Raw genomic sequence first — 26288 nt, forward strand, 5'->3', positions numbered from 1 at the left:
AGGCATGGCATTTTTTATACACTAATGTAGTGTTTCATTCATATAGTCTTTAAAAGTTTCTAAGAAGTACCTAAATATTAAGCCTCAAAAAATATATATTCAACTAATTGGAAACAACCAAGAAAAGGCGATGTAATGCATCTCATTATTGTATAGATGTCTTTTTTGTTTGTTCCCAATAACCGTGAAAACTGCTACGGAACTAATCATTACAAAATTTTAACTGTAATTTTCTTATGATTCCTGGAATGTTTACCATAGTTCAACTCTCACCAAAATCATAAATAAATAACCTAAAATTTCATTTAATAAATTTAATGTCATTGTCGATTTCTTCAGACAGTTAGAATATGATTTACTAAATTTAATTTCATTTTCTATAAAAAATCAATTTTTATCATTATAATAATTTATGAAAAACAAATTAGTCTGATAATAAAATTAAAGGGAGTGATGACTATTTACAAAGTTTTGATAGTTTGAGAAATACTGAATTTCGATATCAATATCGACTTCTTCAGAGTTATTACATGTTTTACTAAATTTAATGCCATGATCTAGTATGGCAGTGACCAGCGAGAACTCATCCTCACTCAAATAAAGTAATATTCTAGATTTTTATATCCTGAATTAAAAAGTTCCATTAAGATATGCCACTCTTATAACTGGTATAGATTTGACTTTCAATTTGGTATTATTTTCATTGTGCTTAGATCCGTAAGGTCACAGATAGGAAGAAGAACCTCTAGGCTGTTAGAATTTATAATCATAGACAGCATGAATCTATGCCAAGCATTCTCATATACTTGAAGAGCAATGTATATTATCGGCTCAAAATCAAGTTCCATCTTCAAGAAATAAGTAGGTCTCAAGTCAGCTTTTTATTACCACCCTGAAATTTTAAATCTGGAAGACATTCAAATAGCTAATACAATTAAGATATGCAATGCCAAAAATAGAATGAGAAACTCCTGGACTTTGATGTGCCAGGGCAAAGTAATTCTTAAGCAACTTGAATATCCTCCTGATTACATTACAAATTTAATTTTAGATTACCAGTCTACACATAATTATTAAAATACTACTTCCAATTTTCTTAAGTTCTATAAGCATATAATAGAGGCTAAGCCACCACAGGGTGTGCTAATTTTTTTACAATTTTTGTTAAAATAACTTATAAATTATAATAATTTTGTAATATCTGTAATCAGAAATGAAGGTTTCATTTAATTTAAATTAAAGAAAAAAATGATTTGATACTTACAGTATCTGAAGGTGATTTAAAATAAAGGAACATTTTTCCTAACAAAACACACCAACATTTCTTAGCATGTCCATTACGAACTTTTGTTAACCATCCTTGTAATGTTGGTTTATTATGTTCTTTACTTAAGAGTAATTTTGTTGCATTCCGCCTTTGTACATTCTGAAAAAATAAAAATAACACAAAAAATTAAAAGACTATTAAAATAATATAACAACAATTGAAAATAATAAAAATTCATTTGTAATAATCCATCAAAATTAATATTAAAAAACTATAAATGATTAAATTTAGTAATTAATTACCTGTAAAACTCGAACCCAATCTTCTGTAGCAGAAATTGAATCTGCTGTAAGGTAGTAAGTTTTCTTTCCAGTTGATATTTCAAATGTTGCAGCACCTTCTGCTCTTGTTATTCTACATTGTTCATCTATCGATATTTCTCCCTGAGGCTTACGATTCATATCATTCTGGAAAGATATTAAGAGGAGTCTTAAAATAAAATACAAAATGTTATTCAAATTTTTTTGAATATGTATTTTCCTGTTCAGATAGAACAGAAAAGTAAAAAAAAATTTAAAAAGGTTGGACTTTTTTTAACTATTGTGCCTTATGGAGATATTAAAAAAAAATTTAACATAAAAAAATAGATTTAAATAAATTGTAAATAATCTGCGAAAAAAAGTTTTTCTCCCAATGTTCCCAAGAACTAAATATCCTTTTTTGTCAAATAAACATTTGTGTGTATGTATTTATGTTGACCTATATTTGGTCTTGTAACTCTGGACCCCATTTACTGATTTTCTTCAAACTTGATAGACAGATATTATCTTCAGGGGAGGGGGGGAAGAGTGAATTTGAATTAAATTTATGCAAAAAATGGAAAAAGGGGTGGGAGTTTCTCACCGAAATAAAATTATAAACCTTTACTGGAACTCTTTAGCAAAAACCTTTTCTTACAAAAGTTGAAGTTTTGAGATTACAAATTACCAAAAATGTTTATTTAATATTCACTCCCTCCCCAAAAAATTACTTTACAAAAATATGTAATTTTTTAATTATATCTTGCTTCAGAAAAGGATCTGATGGGAGTTTTTTGTATCTATAATTTCTACATCAATAGGCCTTCAAACCATTAAAAAACCTTTTTTGCCCATTCCACTCCGATGGTCTGTGGTAAAAAAAAATATTTTTTTCAATTTTTAAGACTAAATATTTATTTTAAATTTAAATCCATCTCACAAGTTTCCCATTACATTTAAAATGTAAAAGTCATATTTTTTATAGCCCTAACTCTTTAGTATTTCTTGAAAAAAATTAGCCTAAAACTTTCACCCCTTTCTAGAAAATTACAACTTTATTTAGAAATATGGCTCAATCTTTAAATAATTTTATAAAGTTATTTTTTTTAATTTATCACCACTTATGCATTATTTTCCTAATCATTAATTTTATTCAAATGCTTCCCCTTAAATTTAAAAGCCCCCAAAATAGAAAAACAAATGTTTTCTGCAGTTTCAAATTTTTAATACTAAAAAAAAATTTCAAATTTTTCAAATTTCAAAGTTTTTCAAAGTTTTTTTCAAAGTTTCAAATTTTTAATACTCAAAATATAACTGTTGATAAATAATAAATTCACTAGAATAACTTAATATCCCTCTACTGATAGGCTTTTAAATGAATATGATACAACAGAAAGCTGACTGAAACATGAAAAAATAAACATAAGATACAAATAGTACTTAAAATGATTGAATTGAAAACACTTTGATCTCAAAAATTGATTACTATGCAATTCATTGCCGGATTTTTCTTATAACATATGCATAGGTATAAAGTATTCACATGCACAGGTATAATAGATTATCAGATTTTTTATTATAATATTTTGTGTCGATTAGGTAACATACATAAAAACTTGCAAGGGTTGTGACATGAGGCACAAGACATTTCTGAAAATTATACAGCCATTTTCAAGAGTAACAAATATCCTGTAGTAGCCTAAACTAGAGAAAGCTAAAAGTAATATGTTACCTTTAATTAAAAAATATTTAAGGTTAAGTTTAAGAAATTTGCTTAAGTAAAGTTTTTTTTCTAATTCCAATACCCCCTTCAACAGAGGTTAAAATATGAAAAGATAATTTTCAAAAAACTTTCTGAATTTTAGATCCCGGGCTACAATTTAAAGAATTGTAGACATTTCTTGACAGCTCTATATATGAAGTATAAACTTTCAAAAATATTTAAACCGAAGAGAGATAGAACAAAAACATATATTTCAATTTCAACAGATAAGGATTGATTTTTGAAAAAAAATATTGGTTTATTTATATATGCATTGTAAGTAACAAATTTGCTTCTATAAAGTTTTTTCTAAAATATCTCTGAAGAGAATTGAAATTGGTTTTTTTGTGATAACTCCCATCTAGAGAAACATTTAAGCCAAATTTGAAGAAAATCAGTTTTATCAATCCTGAAATATAAGGCAATGCAACATGCATATGTGTTTTTGGTCTAAATAACTAATGGGTGTTTCAAAAAGGATGGAACCCTAAGATTAAGAAGTAGGTAAATTTTACTTCTCCCTACATGTCTGTTGGCAATACTACTCAAGGTTAGCAGCTTGTAACAGTTGAAATGTCCTTCTTACGCACTAGTGTTATACCAGTATAAATTTGTCTCTATGTGTTAACTATGTCATTTTCCAAGGATGAATGTGTGTTTGTTATTGAGACTTATTGCACATATAAATGTTATGAACGAGCGAAAGACGAGTTTTGAATAAAATTTCCCAATTCTTCAGTTCCTAAAAAGTTAACAAAATCGCATTTGATTAATAAATTTTGTAAAACTGAGAGCATACAAAATTGGAAAAGCACAGGTCAACTATCAGTGTTAACAGTAGAAGTTCTGGAGGACGTGAAAGAACATTTACCCAGAAAATCGCTCAGAAAGTTATCTTCACAGGCTGGACTTTTACTATCTACAGCCTTCAGGGTTACTAAAAAATTACAATCACATGCTATTGCATCAGTGTCATTCAACAACTGAAAGAAGTAGACCACAAAAAATGTTTACAATACTATTGTCAGTTTTGTTCTCTTGTTGATGACAATGGTACTGAAATTTTGGAACATGTTTATTTCAGCAATGAGGCATGGTTTCACTCGGATGGCTATATTAACAGCCAAAACTGCTGAATATGGAGCTTTGAAAATCATCATGCATTTCATGAATGACCATTACACACACATAAAATTGGTGTTTAGTATGCAACTTTCTGGCGTAATGTAATAGGGCCTTTATTTTTTGACAAATCTGTAGATGGTGTGGTTTATCACAAATTAATTGGACAGTTTATTGCCATGTTAGATTTACATGAACGAGAATGGTGGTTCCAGCAGGATAATGAAACGTGTCACACTGCTAATGAAATACTGGATATGTTATGGGAATTTTTTGGCCATCGTTAATACAAAAGTGTTGTGGTCTCCAAGATCCTGAGATCTTATACCAGCAGACGTTTTCCTTTGGGATAATTAAAAAGTGTAGTTTTTAAAAAACAATCCTCATACACTTGAGGAATTAAAGACTAACATTGAAATGAGATTTCAAACATTACGAAAAATGGCTGAAATTGCTATGAAACTTGTACGAACCTGCATCGGGATTATAAGAAATCAATCATTTTGAACATCTATTGTAAATTTATTAAAGGTAATTTGAATACTGTTGTGTAAATATTACATTAATATTTTTGAAATAAATTCATGCCATCAAACGAAGGGGTTGCATCCTTTTTGAAACACCAGATAGCTGAACTCTAAAACAAAGCTTTCCAAAAAAAACCTGATACCCCATTTTTGATACCGTAATCATACTTTCTTCTATAATATAGCTAATCTAATTATATTCTCCAGGAAAGTAAAACTGATTGGTGTGATGATAACCAAGTAAAACTGATTGGTGTGATGATAACCACAAAAATTAGGCTAATATAACTGTAAGACTAAGTGAATTATGTGTGCACCATGTACAAAAATAATAATAATAATAATGATAACATCCCAAACATTTCTCTTGTAAGATAATAGTATAGTCTTCTTTAACCATAATTTTAAAAATCAAACTAGTTTAACTGTTTTACATAATTTTATAATTAGGCATCAGCCACGAAGAATATCTGAATTTTTATGAATATAATGAAAAAACTCCATAAAAAATTAATTAATATTAATACTAAATAAAATTACAATTTTAATAAAATTAAAATTAATTATAAAATTTCAGTTCAATATTAATACTAAATAAAATAGATTAAAATTTAATTTTATGTACATGTTACATGAAGGATATATATAGCACTTCCATAATTTTTTTTTATAAAAAGATCCTGTGAGTTTCCAAAAAAAAAATACTCGCTAGATAAAACACTGTCACAAATAGTGTTAGAAACATTTATTATTTATTAACATTAAGTAACTTTGATACATTTATGCATTATAAAAAGAGAGATTTAATACTGTAGGAATAGTTTCAAGCATGTTAGGTTAGGTTAGGTTAGGTTAGGTTAGGTTAGGTTAACCCATCAGGTTGGTCTAGTGGTTAACGCGTCTTCCCAAATCAGCTGATTTTGAAAGTCGAGAGTTACAGCGTTCAAGTCCTAGTAAAGCCAGTTATTTTTACACGGATTTGAATACTAGATCGTGGATACCGGTGTTCTTTGGTGGTTGGGTTTCAATTAACCACACATCTTAGGAATGGTCGAACTGAGAATGTACAAGACTACACTTCATTTACACTCATACATATCATCCTCATTCATCCTCTGAAGGATTATCTAAACGGTGGTTACCGAAGGCTAAACACGAAAACAGAGAGGGAGGCTAGGTTAGGTTAACCCACCGGGTTGGTCTAGTGGTTAACGCGTCTTCCCTAATCAGCTGATTTGGAAGTCTAGAGTTACAGCGTTCAAGTCCTAGTAAAGCAAGATATTTTTACATGGATTTGAATACTAGGTCGTGGATACCGGTGTTCTTTGGTGGTTGGGTTTCAATTAACCACACATCTCAGGAATGGTCGAACTAAGAATGTACAAGACTAACACTTCATTTACACTCATACATATCATCCTCATTCATCCTCTGAAGAATTATCTAAACGGTAGTTACCGGAGGCTAAACAGGAAAAGAAAGAAAGGTTAGGTTAGGTTAGGTTAGGTTAGGTAAGATTGAAAAGCTTCAGCAAACTCTGCTCCCATTCACTGAATGAGTTTTCTTTTTATAACCACAATTTGTATTTGCCTTTCCAGCTATCAGTAAAAGCAAAAATAAATTTTACTAAGAAAGGATAATAATTATTAATAAATAATTCTAGAAGATTCAGTCCTTATAGAAGGCTATACCAACAAAGTAACTCAAATATTGAAAATAATAACCTAAAAATGTTATACATTATAAATTAAGAAACAAAAAGTAAAAAAAAAATTAATAAATATTTCACCTGAGATTTCCAATATCGAAGTTTGGCATTACTAAGCTGAAACCATCTTCTTCTCCACGTTTTAAGTTTTCCACCTAATTTAGCAAGATGTCCACTTTTTTCTAATGATTCAGTTGATCGCTGATGACGACCTGGACTATCAGTTCCTCGTAACGCTAATGACCATTCTAAAGATTCACATGAAAGAGCATCTGGTGGTATAGCATAGTCATCAGACATTCCAGATTCAAATGATGTATCTAAAAAAAAACATAAATACATTTTAAAAATTACATACAAAGTTAAAAAGAAAATAATAATACTGATTAAAATCTATCATTGATTTGACAGATACAATCTTCCTTTTGCATGTAATCTAAATATTTTTAGAAATAAAAAAGTAGTTTTTCCTTCTTTTAACTATCTGTGTAATTAAAGATTATTATAATCAAACTTTTCAAAAAAAAAAAAAAGGGCCAAAGAATAAAGATGTTTAAAAAGCAGTCTTTTAATGGTAATATAAACAAAACAAAGAAATTTTAAACAGATTCAAGTGATCTGAAAGAGAAAACAAATGAAAATTTATCTAAAAATAATTAATATGAGAAAATTACAAAAAAATGTAGCTACAGAGACAAGTTCTTTTACAAAAAATTTGCAACTAAATAAAGTTGTTTTAACTTTTTCTTTGTCTGCCCACAAATTTTTTTATTCCAAATCTATTTTCCAACTGAAAGGATTTTTTTTTAATACTCATATCTAACTGTAATTTATTTCTCTATATTAAATTTACAAAGAATTTTCTGCAAATTTGTTGAACGTGCACTTTAGCATGTATTCAAATATTTAGTATCTTATTCTGTAAAGATCTCTTTATCACTATTATTTCACATAAATATTATTGTTACATAATATGAACTATCATACTTATTTTTATTCATTAATTTTGTACATTGTTATTTCCATACAATTACTAAAACTTTGGTTTTGACATCAAATAGCATTCGTAATTTCTCACATCATCCGTATAATGTATAAAATTACATTCTTATCTAAATTAAGTAATTTATTTATTGTGTCCGTTTTCAAATGGTATTCCAATACCAAAATATAATTCTTGTTATTTAACAAAATTAACTTCATTATATAAAAAAGATGGTTGAAAATTTGAAGTATTTTAATACATTCCAACATAACCAAACACCATCTTTAACAAAAAAAAGTTGAATAGAGTTCTTAACTTACTAGAGTATTTAAAGAAGTGTAAGTCTCAAATTACACTGAAATGTAAAAATACTGAAATATTTATTAAGATTTGAGTCTATAAAGCTTTTTAGTATAACAATTAAATTATTATTTTTATAATTAAGAATTCTATATTATTTAATAAAAGTATTAAGATGTTTACATTACTCTTAACTCAGAACTAACTGAACTTAAAATGAAAATGAAATGTAGAAATTTACAATGTAAACAATAAGAAATATAAAAAAAATGATAAATTAAAATAAATGGAAATTACTAACTTTACAAAAATAATCATATGGTTATAATTTAAAACATATAATAAAATGAACTTACTTTTAGATGGTGAACCTGAAGAACTTCTTTTGGCTGGTGAAAGACTGGAAGTTGTTTTTTGACTTTTACTAGGACTGGAACTTGATAACGATGTATCTAAAAGAACATAATAAAAACCTACTGTATCGTATAATTGTTGTTACATTTTTACCAGTGAATGTTATAAAAATTTGAAAAATCAACCTTATATAGGAAGAGGCAGGCAAATGTTGATTATTTAACATATATGCTGCAGTTCAATGTGCAATGGTAAAAATATTGAAACATTTTGAATCTGTTACTGTATTGGTACTGTACTGTACTGTTGGGACAAAGCTGATCTCCATGGCAGAGTGGTAGCAGCTCGGCCTTTCATCCGGAGGTTCCGAGTTAGAATCCTGGTCAGGCACGGCATTTTTCATATGCTACAAAATTCCATTTTCATATCCCATGCAAAGCTTTAAGCTTATATGGTAATATAACCAAAAACAAAAAAAAAATATGGCAAACAAAAAAATAAAAATTATGACGTTTTTCTGTTTGTATTACATTAAATTTTTTTTGTTTAGTTTGTTTTAATTTTTATACACAGTTTACTTTTCCAAGACTCAAGATGACAATATTGAAAAAGTCTATTACATAGACTGTATTACGTGAATTTAATGGAGTGAAAGTAATAATCCAAATTTTCCATAAATTAGTGAATGATGGTGTTAATGATGAACTAGAATAATGATATAATCTCTGAAAACATTTCAGCTGATATAGAAAACAATAGAAGAATCTATATGTTAATAATAATAAGAACAACAATAATAATTATAATATAAAATTTATATTTGGAACAAAAGTAATGTCATCAGAAAATTAAAATAATTTAAATTTAACATCAAAGGTCTTGTTCCAACTAACACACATAATTCTCCTCTAAGTGTATACTATGATTTATTTTTTACTACCCTAAATATTCTGAAATTTCAGATAAGCACAAAACATGTTCAGTAAAATATATAATTCACTTTTTTAAACTTGCTTGACATAACTTTTTAATTTGATTTGAAAACAGAATTATTTTTCCACACATTTTTATTTATTAACTTTAACTTCCTCAGTTCTAAGAATTTTGATATTAAATTTACATATTTGTAATTAAATAAAACTGTTTAATTAAATATTAATTACTTAATTTAATATTCCTTATAAGTAATTAGCTTTAAATGATACATAATACAACTTACCAAAACTAGTTTAAAAATACCCTGTAAAACTCAAAATACAAGCCTGTTAGTACAAAACTTTGTTGTGCTCCTTCAGTAGTTAAAATGACTTTTACAGTTGACCAAACTTCAATTTTTATATATTATGGATACTATATAACCAAAATTTTACCTGATACTTCAAAATTGCTAAAATTATTTTACCAGTATTAAAGATAAAATTACACATTATAACTTGTTTACTAATTTAGAAAACACTTATCATGATTGGTTGATGAAAACATGATTCTATTTCAATAAAAAAAGTAGTATTGTCACTTTTAATTGTTTGATTACTTCTCCATTTCATTTTTATTCTGCGACAGTTTTTCAGCAAAGGAAATATCTCCAATATACTATATTCTTAATTATAATTTTCATATATTCTAATCCTTTACTATTTTGGCCATATAAATGTCCATCTAGAAGTATGAATAACATGAATCCCCACCTAATAGGGCTCACTAACCCAGCAATTTTTATATGATTCGACCATAAACATTACTCTCCTTCAATTCACCTTAAAATATCTTCATTTCACATTCCATAAATCTTCCACATTTTCAATATTCTCTTAAAGCCTCACAATACAGAAGCTTCTATTCTTTACTTTTTGTGTTGTTCTTTTGATGCTATTATAATTAGTCCATGTCATAAACCACTACAAAATTCAACATAAGCCCAAATCTATCTTCAATATCATCAGATTTCTTTTTTACAATTCTATTTCCTAGCTTGACCCGATTTCTATTTTACTTCATCAATCCTTCATCATTTTATATCCTAAATAACAATACTATGCAACATCTAAATTATGTTATTTCACCACCTAAACTTTTCATTAATAACCTTTCTGATCAATGATGAATTTATTTATTACAAAAATTTAAATTTCATTTCACTAACTTGTATTAAAACATAATCATTTCATAGATTTGATACAGTATGAGACCTTTACTAGTTTACTTAGTTGGCCAGTAGTCATACTGGAACTTGAATAATGAATAATAATTCATTATTATTAAATGAAGATACAATTTTTTTAAAAATCCTCTACACCCCATATTAGACTGAATGCACTGACAATCCCAGGATTTGAGTTGGTTGATGTCTTGGATACTGCACCCATAAAACAAGACTACAAACAACAACATTCAACAGTCATTAACATGTAACTAAAATATACACAAAATTTCATTTTTAATTAAAAAAATCCCTACTCGTAGCACCTGCAATTGAACAAATAGATGGTAACCTCACTGCATCGTGAGTTTCTTCGGTGAGTATCCTAAACAAATACCTAAAATAAATAAATCTTGTATTCTGATAAATAGAAAACAATACATTACATAGATCATGTCTAGAATGGGTAGATATGGTACTCCATTATTATCAAAAAGAAATTGCTGCAGCAGTTGGCTACAGATCACGGGAAACTATGATAAAAATTTGATAAGAACAGCATTACAAAATACACAATTTAATTATAAATTTTTTAAAAATAGATATGGGTTTAAAACCCATATTAATTATTTCAAATATAAAAACATGAACTAATATTAAGATAAATACATGAAGGTACTAATTATAATGAAATAAGTACAATATAAATCACATTTCAGAAGGGGTTAGTGAAAATTATTTGAATACATATTTACATACACGTTCAACAGAGATGCAGAAAGTTCTGTTTTTTTTTAATATCTCTTAATTAATATTATTTAAAAATTCATAGACAGAGTAATATTGTTTCTGTAAAAGAGAATCTTTTAATCATATTTTAAATAAATTAATGTGAAGATTTTTTTAAATGGTCAGTAAGTTATTAAAAAAAACAATGGAGGTATAATAAGGTCCTTTCTCATCACTGAGTTAAATAAAAAAATTTCTGTTGTCTGGTTTAACAGAGGTGAATATTTTTTAAGTTTAGTTGATTTTTTTTATAGTAAACACTACACATTATGTTCATAAATATATCACCACAAGATACGTTAACATTTTTAATTTTCAGAATATTGATCTAAATGATCTGATATTTGAATCTTGAAAACTCATTCTGATTCATTGCGGGAGCTCCAAGAGATAATATTATACTTCAGATGAGCTTGTATGTAAGAATAATAAATATTTTATAAAATAACACTCTTAGCATTTAAAAAAATATATTTTAAAGCAAGATCTTATAGGTTGATTTGTTGCAAACACAATCAATTCGATCATCTCAAGAAAATTTATCATCTAATAAAACACCCAGAAAGTTTGCTTTACAGGTAATAGAAATCTAAATATAACTTGTATTAAAACTGAAATAGAAAATAACAGGTACAAACTAGATAACACCTCTAATAACCTTGACGAATAATAATTCAAGAGAAATGAACAGCAAACAATATTATTTCAAAAAAAAAAAAAAAAGATTCTGGTATCATGCATTTTAAGTACAAGTGTTTTCAATATTACTAACCTTTATCACAAATGACACATCAGTCTTTCCTATAAAACTCTTCACATTTTGACATTTATTTATTTAAGTTATTTAATTACAGAATACAAAAAATAAAATTAACATTGCGTGACATCAAACAACACATAAAATATATAACAAAAAATATATAATAATAAAGAACAATGAAGTTTAATTCAAAATTTTTAAAAGATAAGATGATAGGTATTTATTTATTTGTATTTAAATTTTAATCATAATTATCTAGTAACATGTAAGAACCTAACAGCGTATAATATTTAGAAAACAGTACACATAATTCAATAACAAATGATGAATATATTTTAATTTTTAACTTCAATCATAAAAATTAACAAATTTTTCAACATTAAAAAAAATAAAAAAATAATAAGCTAATTTAAGAAAATTACAAAAAGATAGAATTAAATATTTACTTCATGCGAAAATAGTTAAAATGAAAGCTAAAAAATATAAGAAATATAAAAAATTAAAATTAATGATTTTATTATGAATTAATAAAAATACAATACTTGTTAAAATATATACATAACACAAAGATATCTTTAGTAAAAAATAATTAAAATAAATCTTTTAAATTATTACCTGTATTATCACTACTGCTATTGGTTGCACGTGTACCACTATGATTCATAGCATTTGTGTGTTCTGCTTCACCATCAGAAGAGTCATCTGATGAATCACCAGTAAATGGCATTGATCTAATTTGGCTAGCTCTCTGTACATTAAAAAAAAAACCACAACAATAAAATAACGTTTTAATAACCAGTTTAAAAATACCTATTTATTTTTAACAGAATTAATAAAAATAAATTAACCCATTTGTACTAAAATAAAATATAAAAATATTTACAAAATTAATTATTATAATGAGAATTATAGACACATTTTAATCTGAAATTACATACTAACAATATAAAATAAATTTATTATAATTTTAATATATATATATATATATATATATATATATATAACTATATTAAATTACACTAGTCTTGAGCGGATGCGCACATTAAACAGTTAACAGTGTTGATACTCCATAATCAATAAACCATCCGTGAATGGGATACTGTTAAATAATTTATGTATATAAGCATTCTACAGAATTTTTTTTGTAAGTGTAATAAAAAGAAGTATTCCTAGGATTTCTAGAAGGATTTCTAAAAATCCTTCAAATTATTATTATTTTTGATAAAATTAATAAAGGAAAAAATATTTTTGTTATTATTATCTTTTATGACTGCATAGGATCACTTTAGTCAGCCCATTATCCAAGTCTCCTCGACGGGATTGTTTGGGCCTTGCGGTCTTCCCAGTACTTTTTCATACATTCCAATCTTTGTGCCCCTTCTGGTGTTGTAAGTGTGAAGCAAATGTTTTTTCTTGATTTCCTTGTTTAATTTTATCTTATCTGTGGTGTCTTCTGGTGTAAGGCTAATTACCTTCAGATCCTCTCTTATTTCTCTGATCCATCTACATCATGTCTTGGTGTTTTTCAAGCTGAGATTGTGCTGTACTAACTTTTTCATAAGTCTTGAATCTTGCATCCTCATGATATGTCCAAAGAATCCTAGTCTCCTCTTATGCATGGTATCAGTGATTCAATAAAACTTTGTCAGGCACAATCCATTACTGCCCGTCTTTCTGGTACTTTTTATTGATGCACGTTCTTTCAATTCTACTTTAGATTTTCTGGAGTCTGTCTGTCTTTGATTGTTCATTCAGGTGGAAGAGTATTCTGGTGCATAAGTGGCTTATGGTTTTGTAACTGTGTTGTAGTGTCTTGTTTTATTGCATTTATTGATAGGAATTTCTTATTGTAAGTGACCAGGATAATTTTTGAGATTTAGCCAGTTTGTTTCTTTGAAATGAAAAAACCTCTGGATCGAGGTTTTTTCATTCAGGTTGTTTGTTAATATTTCTCTGAAATATTTAAATTAGGTTACTATTTTGATTTTATTACCTGATTACTGAATTTATTAACTGATAGAATTCTTTGAAAATTGGACATTACACACCTGCAATGATAGCCTAGTCAAACAAATTGATGTCTTTAATTTCATTTTTGATTACTCTAAAAAGTGGAATTTTGAGCACAAAAAAAACTACTACTACTACTACTACTACTACTACTACTACTATACTTTGTACTGTACTCTCATTCTAATTTAGCTGTTTGAAATCTAGTTTGAAAAGGGAAGGTATCATTTTGTTCATAGTAAATCTCTTAATAAGTTAAACAATTACTTCCTAACACTACCAGTTCTTGAGCTATCCCATACATGGTGAAAATTTAAGATGGTTATGATTTTGAAATTTATGAACATAACATTTTTATTTTTATTTTTTTCATGTACAATATTAATTGAAAAAATCAAACTTCATCAAAATAGCTTTTTTATAATGTAACTAATAAAAAAAAATATGATAAACAGATTAAAAGATGTTTCTAAATCTATGTTTACGGGAACCTTTTTTTGTATTGATGTTAGGAACGCATTACTGATATATTAGAGTGTCTTTTTTCTATACCTATATAAACATATATTTATATAGGTACATAAAGTAAAGTTTTTAAATAAATATCTTTTTATGGGGGTAGTTCATTATTGCCCAAAGTTTGTAACCAAAAAAAATTCATTAAAAAATAAGACAGTAAATCAACTTCTGATGGTTAATTAAATAAATAAATATTTTGTTCAGATCAATACACAATTAAATAGCAGTGATGGAAGTAAATAAAATCAGTGCAGAACAGAATAATAATTTTAGTGTTAATTGAAAAGTATTCTTTGCTGGTTGAGACAGTATGTGTAACGCATTATTTTCCATAAATATGAGTATATTAATCTGTTGCTTTACACTATTTGCTCTAATCTTTCTTGTAACTGTGCTGTACAACACTTGAGGTATAAACAGTACATCAGAGTTGCTTTCTCTGAGAGTAATACTGTTCAATATACAGCCACCTTGAGGTAAATAGAATGAATGTGCTACTTATATAGTTGAATTTTAAAGGCTTAACATGATGTTATATAATAATATTTCGGATCAGAGAAGAGAACAGGAAACCACTTTTACTTCATACATACCCAAGAAAACCGTTAATTCTTAATTACCCAAATAAACCTAGAATGGGATGCTTGTCATTCGTAGGAGTGCTTATAATAGATTGATGCATGATTTGTATCTAATATCAAGTTGTATATAATAATTAGGATATAATACCAAACATATATACCGTAAATATAATTGAAAAATACTCAATTTAATTATAAATATTTAAATTATTAACAAAAATGCAGAAATGTCAGATTTATTTAATTAGAATTATAAATCCTATTTAAAAATTAATAATTTTTTTCTGAAAGAATCTCTTTTAATATATTTTATTTAAATTTGACTGGAAGATTTATTTTAAGTGGTAATGGAATCAATTAAGATTTTTCTCATGGTTTGAAGTATGACATTGCAATGCATGGAAATAGTTCTATTATTCAGTCTGACATAAACAGTTATAGTAATTTTTTTTATAAATAAGGTATCGTGTTTTTTGTTAATTATTATCACAATGAGAAAAGACTAAATCCTGATTAAATGCCACCTTAAAAAACTAATTATTAAAATATGACATATTTATCATTTCAGTTAATGAGAATGTTTTAGTAACAAAAGCAACATAGGTTTCTCCTTCAACACTAACAGTAAATATTTGTGGAAGCACATGTGTTTATACAGAAAGAGAGAGAGAGAGAGAGAGAGAGAATATATACCCCTTTGACAGTTGCATACACTGGAACGCTGATGTCACAATAGCCTTGGGAGGGTGGATTGTGGTTATTGTTAGTTGAATCAGTCTGTAGGGTTGAAGTAGCCAATCCCTCATTGGCCACCTGGTAAATACGGCTTTCCCATGAAGGAAACCGATGGAGAGGTGGAGTGGGCGGTCGAGCAACTTCCCATGGTGGTTGAGCTTTTTCTCTACTTGGTGTATAAATCTCTGCATAATCATGAGTAACATCTGTATCAACACACTCTGACTTTGCTGTAAACAAAGTAATAAATAACAATGAATAAATCACAATTCATGTAAAATTATTATACATAATTAAAATAATTTAGGATAATTTTGTGATTAGTTATATTTTTATTAAAATAAGAAGAATATTTTCTGGTCATTGAATATTATGATTAAAATAATTATTTATTTATGCATTTTTATAACAGTACAGGCTCATATCCAATAACAGTTACTGATAAGCCAACAAAAGTTGCCTACCAAAACAAAACATGTTGTATACTCATCTCAGATGTTATCTTTCTTTATGACAACAGGTCGCACACCGCAATTTTGAGAAGGGATTAATTGGAAAAAATGCACTGGGAAACCCTTGGCCACCCTCCCTACAGTCCAGATTTGCCCCCCTGTGACTATTTTTTGCTTATGCCTTTGAAAGAATCACATGGATGGGAATGATTCAAAAACAATGAAGACGATGAGGAGCGTGTGTGCAACTGGTTGACAACTCGTCCTCAAACTTTTTATGGACAAGGAATATTCAAGCTTTCAAATCGTTGGCAAAAGTGTGTAGATCGTGCAGGAGACTATATAGAGAAATGATGATGGTATGAATAGTGTGTATTATTATTAATCAATAAATTTATTTAAAAAAATTACTGTTTATATTTGATTTACCCTGGTATTATACACACAATGTACATGTCAAGTACAATACTGTACTTATTATATAAAATAAAATTCTCAAAGGGATTGTAGATGGATGGTTGTTCATATATTGTTATTATTACATTTAGCATATTGTTTGGTAGGAAACTCTACTGGCATGGGGTATGCTCCAATTGTGTATCACTGAAATAAATTTTAATATATATGTGTGTGTGTGTGTGTGGGTGCGCGCACGCATTCATACATAAATATAAACATAAATCATTTAGGACAGAAGGATACGATTTACTGAATGACCACTTGCATCAATTTATAACAATTTTATTTTATATATTATTATGCAAATAACATCTTCCTTTTAACAAGTGGACTAGCTAGTAATGATGTGTAACAGGTCTTATATTGATATAAGTCACACACAAAGTGAACAAATGAAAATACGATATTAAATAAACAAATATCATAAGTTTTTAGCCAAATTACCTATAATAAAATGAATTGCCAAATTATTAACTTAATTAATTAAATTCAATTTTGCCAATTGTATTTTGGAACAAATCAATTATAAATTAAATTTTTAAAAACATTTTTTAAGCTTAAAATATCAAAAAATAATTTCATATTTAAAGCTTAAAATCTAAAACATATAAGCTTAAAAAAGATATTCTTATAAAATTAAGACCAAGAACATCTTTCACAGTTGTTTTATAACTTAATCACTCAAACACTATATACAGTTTATCTAAAATTTTCCTTTTATTCTAACATAAATTAGATTTTTTTTAAGGTAGTTAACTTAATAGCAAACTTAAAAAGAATCCAAAGAAAGAGGAAGAATCTACAGAGACTTCACCCTGAAGACAGCATATCACAGAGTACTATGAGAATTAAAAAGGATATTACATCTTTTGATTTAAACTATAAGAGAAATTAGATGTCCAGTTTTAGTAAAACGAAAGATCAGCAACTAATTGGGTTCTTGGAAAAATCCCTAAAAAAGATATGAAGTCCCCATACAAAACCATAGGCACAGTTTTCTCATCCCCATTAAGAAAGTACCTACCTCTTTTGGCTACCAGTGTGGTTTACCTACAATTCCCAAATGACTAAACTGTTGAGGGGGTCAATTAATCCATAAAGAGACTGTGCATTAAATAGAAATAATAATTAAATGGAATAGTGTAATTAAATCTGTTGCCAAAAGGCCAAAAAAAAGCAAGATGTAATCATTTAACATTAAAATGCAAATGAATATTGAAAAAAATAAACAGAAAATATATCTTATGCAACATTCCTTTCATAAAAAATAAAACTACAGGAATACAATATTACTATCTCATTGGAGATTCATATATATATATATATATATATATATATATATATATATGAATACGGATTTCAGTCAATTTCTTAACTGAAAAAATTTTTGTTCTGAATTTTTTAAATGTTTTTAAATTTTATTAACATACAATCTTTACAAAATAAAATGTAAAAAGCTAATAAAATTAATGTGTAAATGTAAACAAATAAAATATTTATAAAAAAAAAAATCACTGAAAATGGGCTTAGGCTCGAAAACATTGTGTGTGTAATACCAAGGTAAATCAAATATAAAAAGTAAAAAAGTAAAGGTAAGAATGTTCTCTAATTCTGTACTTTGCGGTGGCTGAAAAATTATTATATTACATTTATATTTAACGTACAGAGGAAAAAAAATGGACTATAATAAATTTAATCTAAAAAAATTAATATATAATACATGTATTAATAAAAAAATAAATAAATAATATATACATAATTACATATATATTTAATAATAAGGAAAGGGGTTATAAAAAATCTAAGAGCATCTTATGTGAAAGGAAAATTCTAGAAATTCATAATAAAATTTTTTTTTAATTAAAAATTCATAATTTAATGTTTACACAACTTCATACATAGACGTGTTCTTTGATGGCATGCAAATAATTTTCAAACATCTGTAAATTATATAAAAAAATTATAATTTTTAATAAAATATAATAATAAAAGTAAATAAATAAGTATGTAGGCTACATACGCCTTATATGTACTGGTAGAAGTGCCAAACTTTCAACAGCTGCTTGTAGATCTTCGCTAAGCTGTTGTGAGGGACTTGTCATTGTACCTGCACAAGCAGATAAATGCCGTCGGTGTCCCAGCACCGTACTCTTTGGTTCATTCTGTGGACTTGGATTTCTCCTGTCTACTTCAGCATAAACTGGTTCAACATCCAGTAACCCCCTACAAAAAAAAAAAAGTATATATTAAGTATATATTATAAAAAAAGTTATTATTTGTAAATAGTATATTTACAAACAATAATTATATAAAATATATTTGACGCATGATAAAAAATAGTTAGATTTTACTGAATTCTATAAGAATTAGAATGTAGTAAATTTGGGTGTAAAAGTAAATTACTTGACTGTCAATCTGTTTATTGTTATAAAATAAACAATAAATATCATAATCATACTTGTGAAAACTAAACAGGTATTTTCTATTTTAAACCAATTTTTATTTTTATCATTAAATTTTTTTTTTATTTTTAAGAACAGAATAATCAATTTTTGAAAACTAGTTTAACACTATTAACAATATACTTTAAAAATACAAATGTAAACAACACTTTTTAGTAAAAAATACAAACATTTATAAAATTTGACTTTTAAAAATGAGCATTAAAAGCATTTATTAATAGTTTATTTAATGTTTTTTACATTTAAAACAGAATTGAAAATGCCTACTTTTTTAGAATTTTTAATATGATTTTAACGTTTTTTTAAAATTCCTAGTTTTATTTTTATTTAAAATTTAGATAGGTCTACAAAAAAATGCTACTTACAAGAAAATGGTTCATCAAATAAAATTCAAGCAACCAATTAAAAGTGAGCTACCTGTGTGTCTTGATAAAAATAAGCAAAAGGAATCCAAAAAAACAAATCTGTTAGCAAAGGTAAAGTCTGCTAGCCAATGCAATTAACATTCTCTGGTAAGCAGATAAATGAAAAAAATTATGGGCATTTAGTTAAACATGATCACAAAGAATATCTTTAATCCCTGGATCACCAAAATAAAAATTTTATTTACAAAAAAAATGGTTTTAGTTAACCCAGAATCTTTCTTTAACAATCTTAGATACTCTATATTATGAAGATAATGTTTCTGGTCATGGAGCAGTTGCTTTGGACTGATTTTGAATTTTTATAAAGTGTCTCTAATGAACATCGTTAAAATTGTGGAAAATAATGTGAACTGTACTGAAACCTTATTAAGACATTACAGCCATCCTATTTCTATTATATAAAGATGACCTTGGGTGTTGTTCTGATGATAATTTCATTAGAACAAGAAAATACACATATTATTCTTTTCTTACAGTAAATTAAAACAATTCCATAAAGTTACATATATTTTAGCTGCTTTTACCAACCTTTAATTACATCAATGAAAATAATTTATCATTAAACACTTCAATAACTAAACTTTCTGAAGTCATTACAATGAACAATAAATGTGACATATTGCTGGCAAATAATATTGTATTTTAATGGTCAATGGTTCACTGGAAGCTGATATTGTAAATTCAACAAAAAACTCTCAAATAAACTTCTTTGTACTGAATGGCATACTGATTTGGGATAACTAAATTTTAAAAATGTTTAAAAAAATTAGTCTTGGAATATTTTGCTTTACAGATTAGAAAAAATTATATATGTATATCATTTTTTTTTTAGAAAAAAGAATATATATATATTTTTTTCTTGTGTATTATTCAAATCTATTGAGTTTACTAAGAAATGACACTTCTGTGGAGTTGTTCATCTCAAACAAATAACGTTTTTCTGTGTAAAAATGTATATTTAAATTAAATTTCATAGACCCATAAACATTTAAAGTTTAATAGTACCATTGATATATGGAAAGGATGGTATGCAAGGTGATAATTTTTATTAGTTTACTACTTATTATTAATAATTTTAATGAAGGAAATAGAAACACGCAAAAAATTATCAGCTTGCATTATGGTGCGCAAGCTAACTGCCAGATTAATTGTCTGCAATAACTCAATTGTTTGTCCATGGATTTTTGAAAATGAGGTGTCATTTTGTTCAAAATAAAATGTTCAATAAATTTTGTAATAAGTAAAAATTTGATCAAACAAATAATTGCAGAAATACTGAAGATTAAAAGATTAAGATTTTGAAATTTTTGAAGGTAACATTTTCAAAATTTGTAATTTTATAGAGAAAGACACTAGTCTTAGATGTGTCAAATTTAGTTAAAGTAGGTGTACCTGTTCCTGAGAAATAATTTTTTTGTCCTAAGTCAATACCTCATTCGGGGATTACATCCCGGACAGTCGTTATACACACTGTATTACACTGGTCAAAAAAATGTAATGTTTTTTTTGTTAATGAGAATATAAATGGCTGATTTGTATAGTGTTTTTTATGCTGATTTCAAATATACTAATAGATTTCTACTGGACTCAGTTTTTTTTTGTAATTGACCTTTCTTTTGAAACAAAAAATATATGGTGAACATAATATGACAATACATTACATGCATTTTACACCTAAAATCTATTTCTTTTGGATTTTATGCTGTAATTTGCTGTAGGTAGATCCCTCTTTAGATTACAACAGTAGTCAGCTAACATTTTTGGGTTCCATTTTCCCTGATATTGTGTTTCCATTGTAAATATCTCCTGGTGAAAGTGTTCTACACGTTCATCACTGATAGCGCCAAGATTGTTAGGGAAAAAATCCAAATGTGAATGTAAGAAATAGATTTTGAGTGACATGTTACACCCAAGTTCTTTGTAGTTTTGAAGGAGTTTCACTAACAAGTTCTCTGTAGTTACTGGCCTTATGGTTTCCAACGAAATTTTTTGCACAGTTAGAAATTATTTCCATTTACCTCCAAATCATTCAAACATTCTTCGAATGCTGGATTACTCATTAGTTTTTTTATTTGTGTTCCGACAAATATACCTTTCTTTATTTAAGCATTGCTTATATTAGGGAATTTGTTTTTTAGAAACTGAAACCCTGCACCATTATGATCGATAGCTTTAAAAACGTTTTTGAATATACCTCGCTTAATGTGTAGTGATGGAAGATCACTACACATTAAGCTTTCACTACACATTATGTTTTCTGGATTTACTAATGCCTGACTAACAACATTCTTCTCTCCTACGTCAGTACTGGCCTCTGACAGTCAGTACTTGGCCACTGGTCTTTTATATAATGGTTTTTCCTATCCCTGCTGTCCCACTCACATAAAAAGCAACAGAACTTAATAAAAGCGCTATTATTTTTAGATCTCCACAAATATGCCATAAATATTACTCATACTGAATCCTGCTCACTACAAATTTCATATTTTCATACGACTCCTTCATGTGAACACTGTATGCTAATGGTATTGATGGGTATTTATTTCCAATGTGAAGAATAACAGCTTTCAAACTAAGTTTTGATAAGTCAATAAAAAGTTGCCATTCATCAAGATGGTGCATATGTCCCAAAGCTTCCAGTGAGAGTCAAAATCATTACAGCATACTAAGTTTTTGTACCGAGAGAAGAACTGTTCAAATTCTGACTGTCTGTCACAGAAAGCACTTATTTTAGTGTTTATCCTTTCAGTCCTGTGCCAGTATTTCTCCTTGATTCTTTGATAAATTTAGATCATGAACCAGATCATTTAATTCTGACTGAATATAATAAATATGATGACTAATGTCTAACAAATTTATGTGACAACAATTAAGGAACTGCAATAAATATACAAAAGCTATTTAGTTGATAAATAATATAATGAAATATATTCACAAAATGCTATGCTTATGGAGTTCATGCTTGATACCACCTGAAAATATGAATGGTAGTTATAAAAAAACTAAGCCTGATAGAAGAATTCTGATTTCATATTTGAAATCAGCATGAAAAATACTAAAAGGTTCAGTTATTCACTCTCATTTAACAAAATCATTGTTGATCAGTGATTATTTGCTGTATTATATATTAACAGAACTAACAGTTTTATCATGTTATAATTTTCAAATATATTCTATAAAAAATGAAAATATTTTACCTACCTATTTTACAAGGTTAAATTTTGTAAAAGAATAAATTAACAAAAGGCATTAGATTTTACACATTACCAAAACATAACAAGTAAAAAAAAAAAAAAAACTAATATAAAAGTCCAATCTTTAAGTACTAACCTAGTTGATCCAGTACTGTTGGCACGTAATAATGAGCTAGGTCTTCCTTCACCTCTCTCAGCACTTAATTGTGCCATATGTCTACGCAACAGTTCCAGCTGTTGGTTACATTTATGATTTTGTTCTCTCAGATGTTGATTTTGAGCTTCTAATTCCCTCAGCTTGTTAGTAACCCATTCTTTAATACGAGCTGCTTTCGCCTCAACCTGTTTTGCATCTTGTAGTCGCAGTTGTCTCTGTTAAAAAAATCATTATACATTTTATTTGTTAAATAAAATTTACATAATAGTAATAGATAAGATGGCAATGAGTTATCCCCAAAAATGGCATAAATTAATTTCAAGAATAACTGTTATTGAAGGAAAGTGAGGAGTGGGATGGTTTCCAATGAGAAGTTTATCTAAAACGTAAAACTCAACAAGTTACCCAATGCAGGAACAATTTTCAACCCTTATAAAGTTGTAGTTACTTTCCAAAAAGGATCATCGGTTTATTTCCTAACAAAACTTTTTATTATTTTTAAAACAAGAATTAAAGTGTAAATGATATTCAATTTTCATAATAGATAATATTCAGTTTTTTTTTTAATCTAGCAGTTATTAATGAACAGATAATTTAAAAGAAAAAAAAACTTGATCTTGTTAGATTTAGAGAAATACTTGTTGATTCAGTTAGTGGATTTTTGTTTTAGAAGTGTACAATATTTGTTATACAGAACTAAAAGAAATATTTTTTTTGTTAGGGAATGTTTTTTTAAAGGCAAAAATAAAGAAATGATTATTTTCTCATTTTTTGAAAATTTCAATTTTGATGAACCTGTACTTATCTTGTTTAGAAATTTTCTTGATAAATTTATTTTGTAGGTAATATAATATTGCAGAACATATCCTGGTATATTACAGAAAGGTATAATCTTATAATAATGCAACTAGAGAACCATTTTTAAATAGAAACTATTTTTTTTCTTCATATTTTATGAAATATATAATATTAATAAATTTTAATACACAAATACTCAAATAAATGCCTTATGGATGTAGTTATTTTTAATATTGTCAATGGTTCAATGGTTGCACAATAACCCAATTGCTCAATAATATGGCCTACCTGGTCTTTTTTTCTTTTCCTGTTTAGCCTCCGGTAACTACCGTTTAGATAATTCTTCAGAGGATGAATGAGGATGATATGTATGAGTGTAAATGAAGTGTAGTGTTGTACATTCTCAGTTCGACCATTCCTGAGATGTGTGGTTAATTGAAACCCAACCACCAAAGAACACCGGTATCCACGATCTAGTATTCAAATCCATGTAAAAGGCCTACCTGGTCTTAGGTATGCCTAACTGAACAACGATGCGTTGCCGGGTAATTCGTTGGTCACTTTGAAGCAAATCGTCCACCTCCTTTCGATGTTTCTCGTCAGTTACAGAAATTGGTCGTCCGCTGCGAGGTGCGTCCTCAATTGTCGCTTTACCAGCTTCACATTCGCGAAATTTCAACGCATTCACAGTACTCCTGTCAACAGTTTCACTACCGTAAACCGCTTTTAAACGATGAAAACTCGAAGGATTCATATTTTCTGTTGTTAAAAATTCGATCACTGCGCGCTGTTTTAACCTTGTTGACATATTGACTGTACTCGACTCTATTGAAAACAAAACGGTAAACAGATTACAACGCATTATCGCAGGCTTGCAGAGAGGGATTTTACCTATAACGAGCTATAACTAGATAGTACCTTTTGTCTCCATGTAGCAAGCTAGTGTGCAAAATTTATCAGACGAGCCTCCTATCACTTAGATGATAGTTAATAAGCACTCTTAAGTTATCTTTTAATGGACTTAAACCTATTAAAAGTGGTAACGGATTTTTACGTTCACAGATTTTGAAAAAAACTACAATCAATGTACCATTAGCTAATTCTCACTCACCTTGCTCGCTCTCTCTCTCTCTCTGTCTGTCTGGGTGTGTATTGTGTGTGCGCGCGCGCGTGATAGAGAGAGATAACAGTTAATTTTCTATTTTTTTTTACTTTATGCCCTAAAAAAATTGTTGGAGTTGACTTCAAATAATCACACATCATCAGCTAAAAGAAACAGTAACCTTTTCTGCTTTTCTCCCTTCTCCAACCTATTTTTCCCTGTCTTTTTCACTCTATCTTACCACCCATCAATCTTGTTGAAACCCATCTACCACTCTACTTCACATATCTTATTCTTGATAGTTATAAAAAGCTATTTACACAAGACTAAATTCATTCTTCTGAAAGGGAAAGTGTAAAATTTATTAGGCACTTGTATTCTAAAGTAGATATTATCCCTTTTAGACACAAGTATGTACTCAAATAACTTTTCTTGTAAAAAAATGTACAACTTTTTTAACATGATTTTTTACTTTTTTAACCCCAATAAATTAATAATCACACGAATTAAAAAAAAGTTATTTTTAAATATAAAATCTTTCTTCCTTTAGCAATTTTATTTAATTTTTAAAATGTTAGAAATTAATAACTAATTGAATAAACAGTCTATCAACAAATATTTAATATTACACAAGGGTTGATCAACGGTTAGAAAAAAAAACATTCTTATTCATTTGTTTTATTATCAATCATTTGACTGGCTTGATGCATTTCTCAATTCTCATCTACTCTACAGTAATCCTTAATGTCATCATATTTCCACCTAACTATAACCTAAAAATAGATTTATATTATTAAAAAATATAATAAAATTACTTGTTGATTTAAAAAACAAAAAAAACATCCTTGAAAAGCAATTTAAAATTAAGATCTGAAAAATTTATCTAAGGATGAACACAGGTAGATATCAATAATATTATCCAAAGATTTTCAATAAATAAATAAATATTTTATTCTGATCAATTCATAAAAAATAAACACATTACATAGATCACAACAGGAATTATCACAATATGATCACAATATTGCTACTCTTGGATTTAAAAAAAAACTGTACCAACATTTATCTGGATGGATCTTTTACCATAGTTTCCCTTGGAAAATCGTGGTAGTACAACCCTCATCAGAACAATATTATAGTACACACAATTATTTATTAGATAAAAATAGGTGTGAATATAAAAATATCTGTAAAATAGTTCAAAATTTTAAAGGATTGATGAAAATTATTTTAGTGAATATTTATGAACATCTTAAACGGGGTGCAGAAAATCTGGGTTCTTTTTATTTTAATTAATATTATTTCAAAATTCATGGACAAGATTAATTATGTTTCCGTTAAAGAAAAATTTTTTAACTGTATTTAAGTAAATTGGTAAGAA

The 26288-nt window shown here is 27.5% G+C and overlaps 1 protein-coding gene across 1 annotated transcript in view; it reads right to left on the reverse strand.

Annotated features, from left to right (window-relative positions):
- The window catches only part of LOC142331148 (uncharacterized protein CG43867), a 514685-nt gene that overhangs the window by 47348 nt on the left and 441049 nt on the right, over positions 1-26288 (reverse strand). Inside the window, exons 4-11 of the mRNA XM_075376851.1 lie at positions 22987-23222; positions 18790-18992; positions 15817-16088; positions 12620-12761; positions 8327-8422; positions 6767-7005; positions 1570-1734; positions 1265-1426 (exon numbers count right to left, since the gene is read on the reverse strand). Of these exons, the coding sequence (XP_075232966.1) occupies positions 1265-1426; positions 1570-1734; positions 6767-7005; positions 8327-8422; positions 12620-12761; positions 15817-16088; positions 18790-18992; positions 22987-23222 (1515 nt within the window). The remainder of the gene's footprint in view (positions 1-1264; positions 1427-1569; positions 1735-6766; positions 7006-8326; positions 8423-12619; positions 12762-15816; positions 16089-18789; positions 18993-22986; positions 23223-26288) is intronic.

Source organism: Lycorma delicatula, chromosome 10, assembly GCF_047948215.1.
Source record: "Lycorma delicatula isolate Av1 chromosome 10, ASM4794821v1, whole genome shotgun sequence".
In the NCBI taxonomy this organism is placed as follows: Eukaryota; Metazoa; Arthropoda; class Insecta; order Hemiptera; family Fulgoridae; genus Lycorma; species Lycorma delicatula.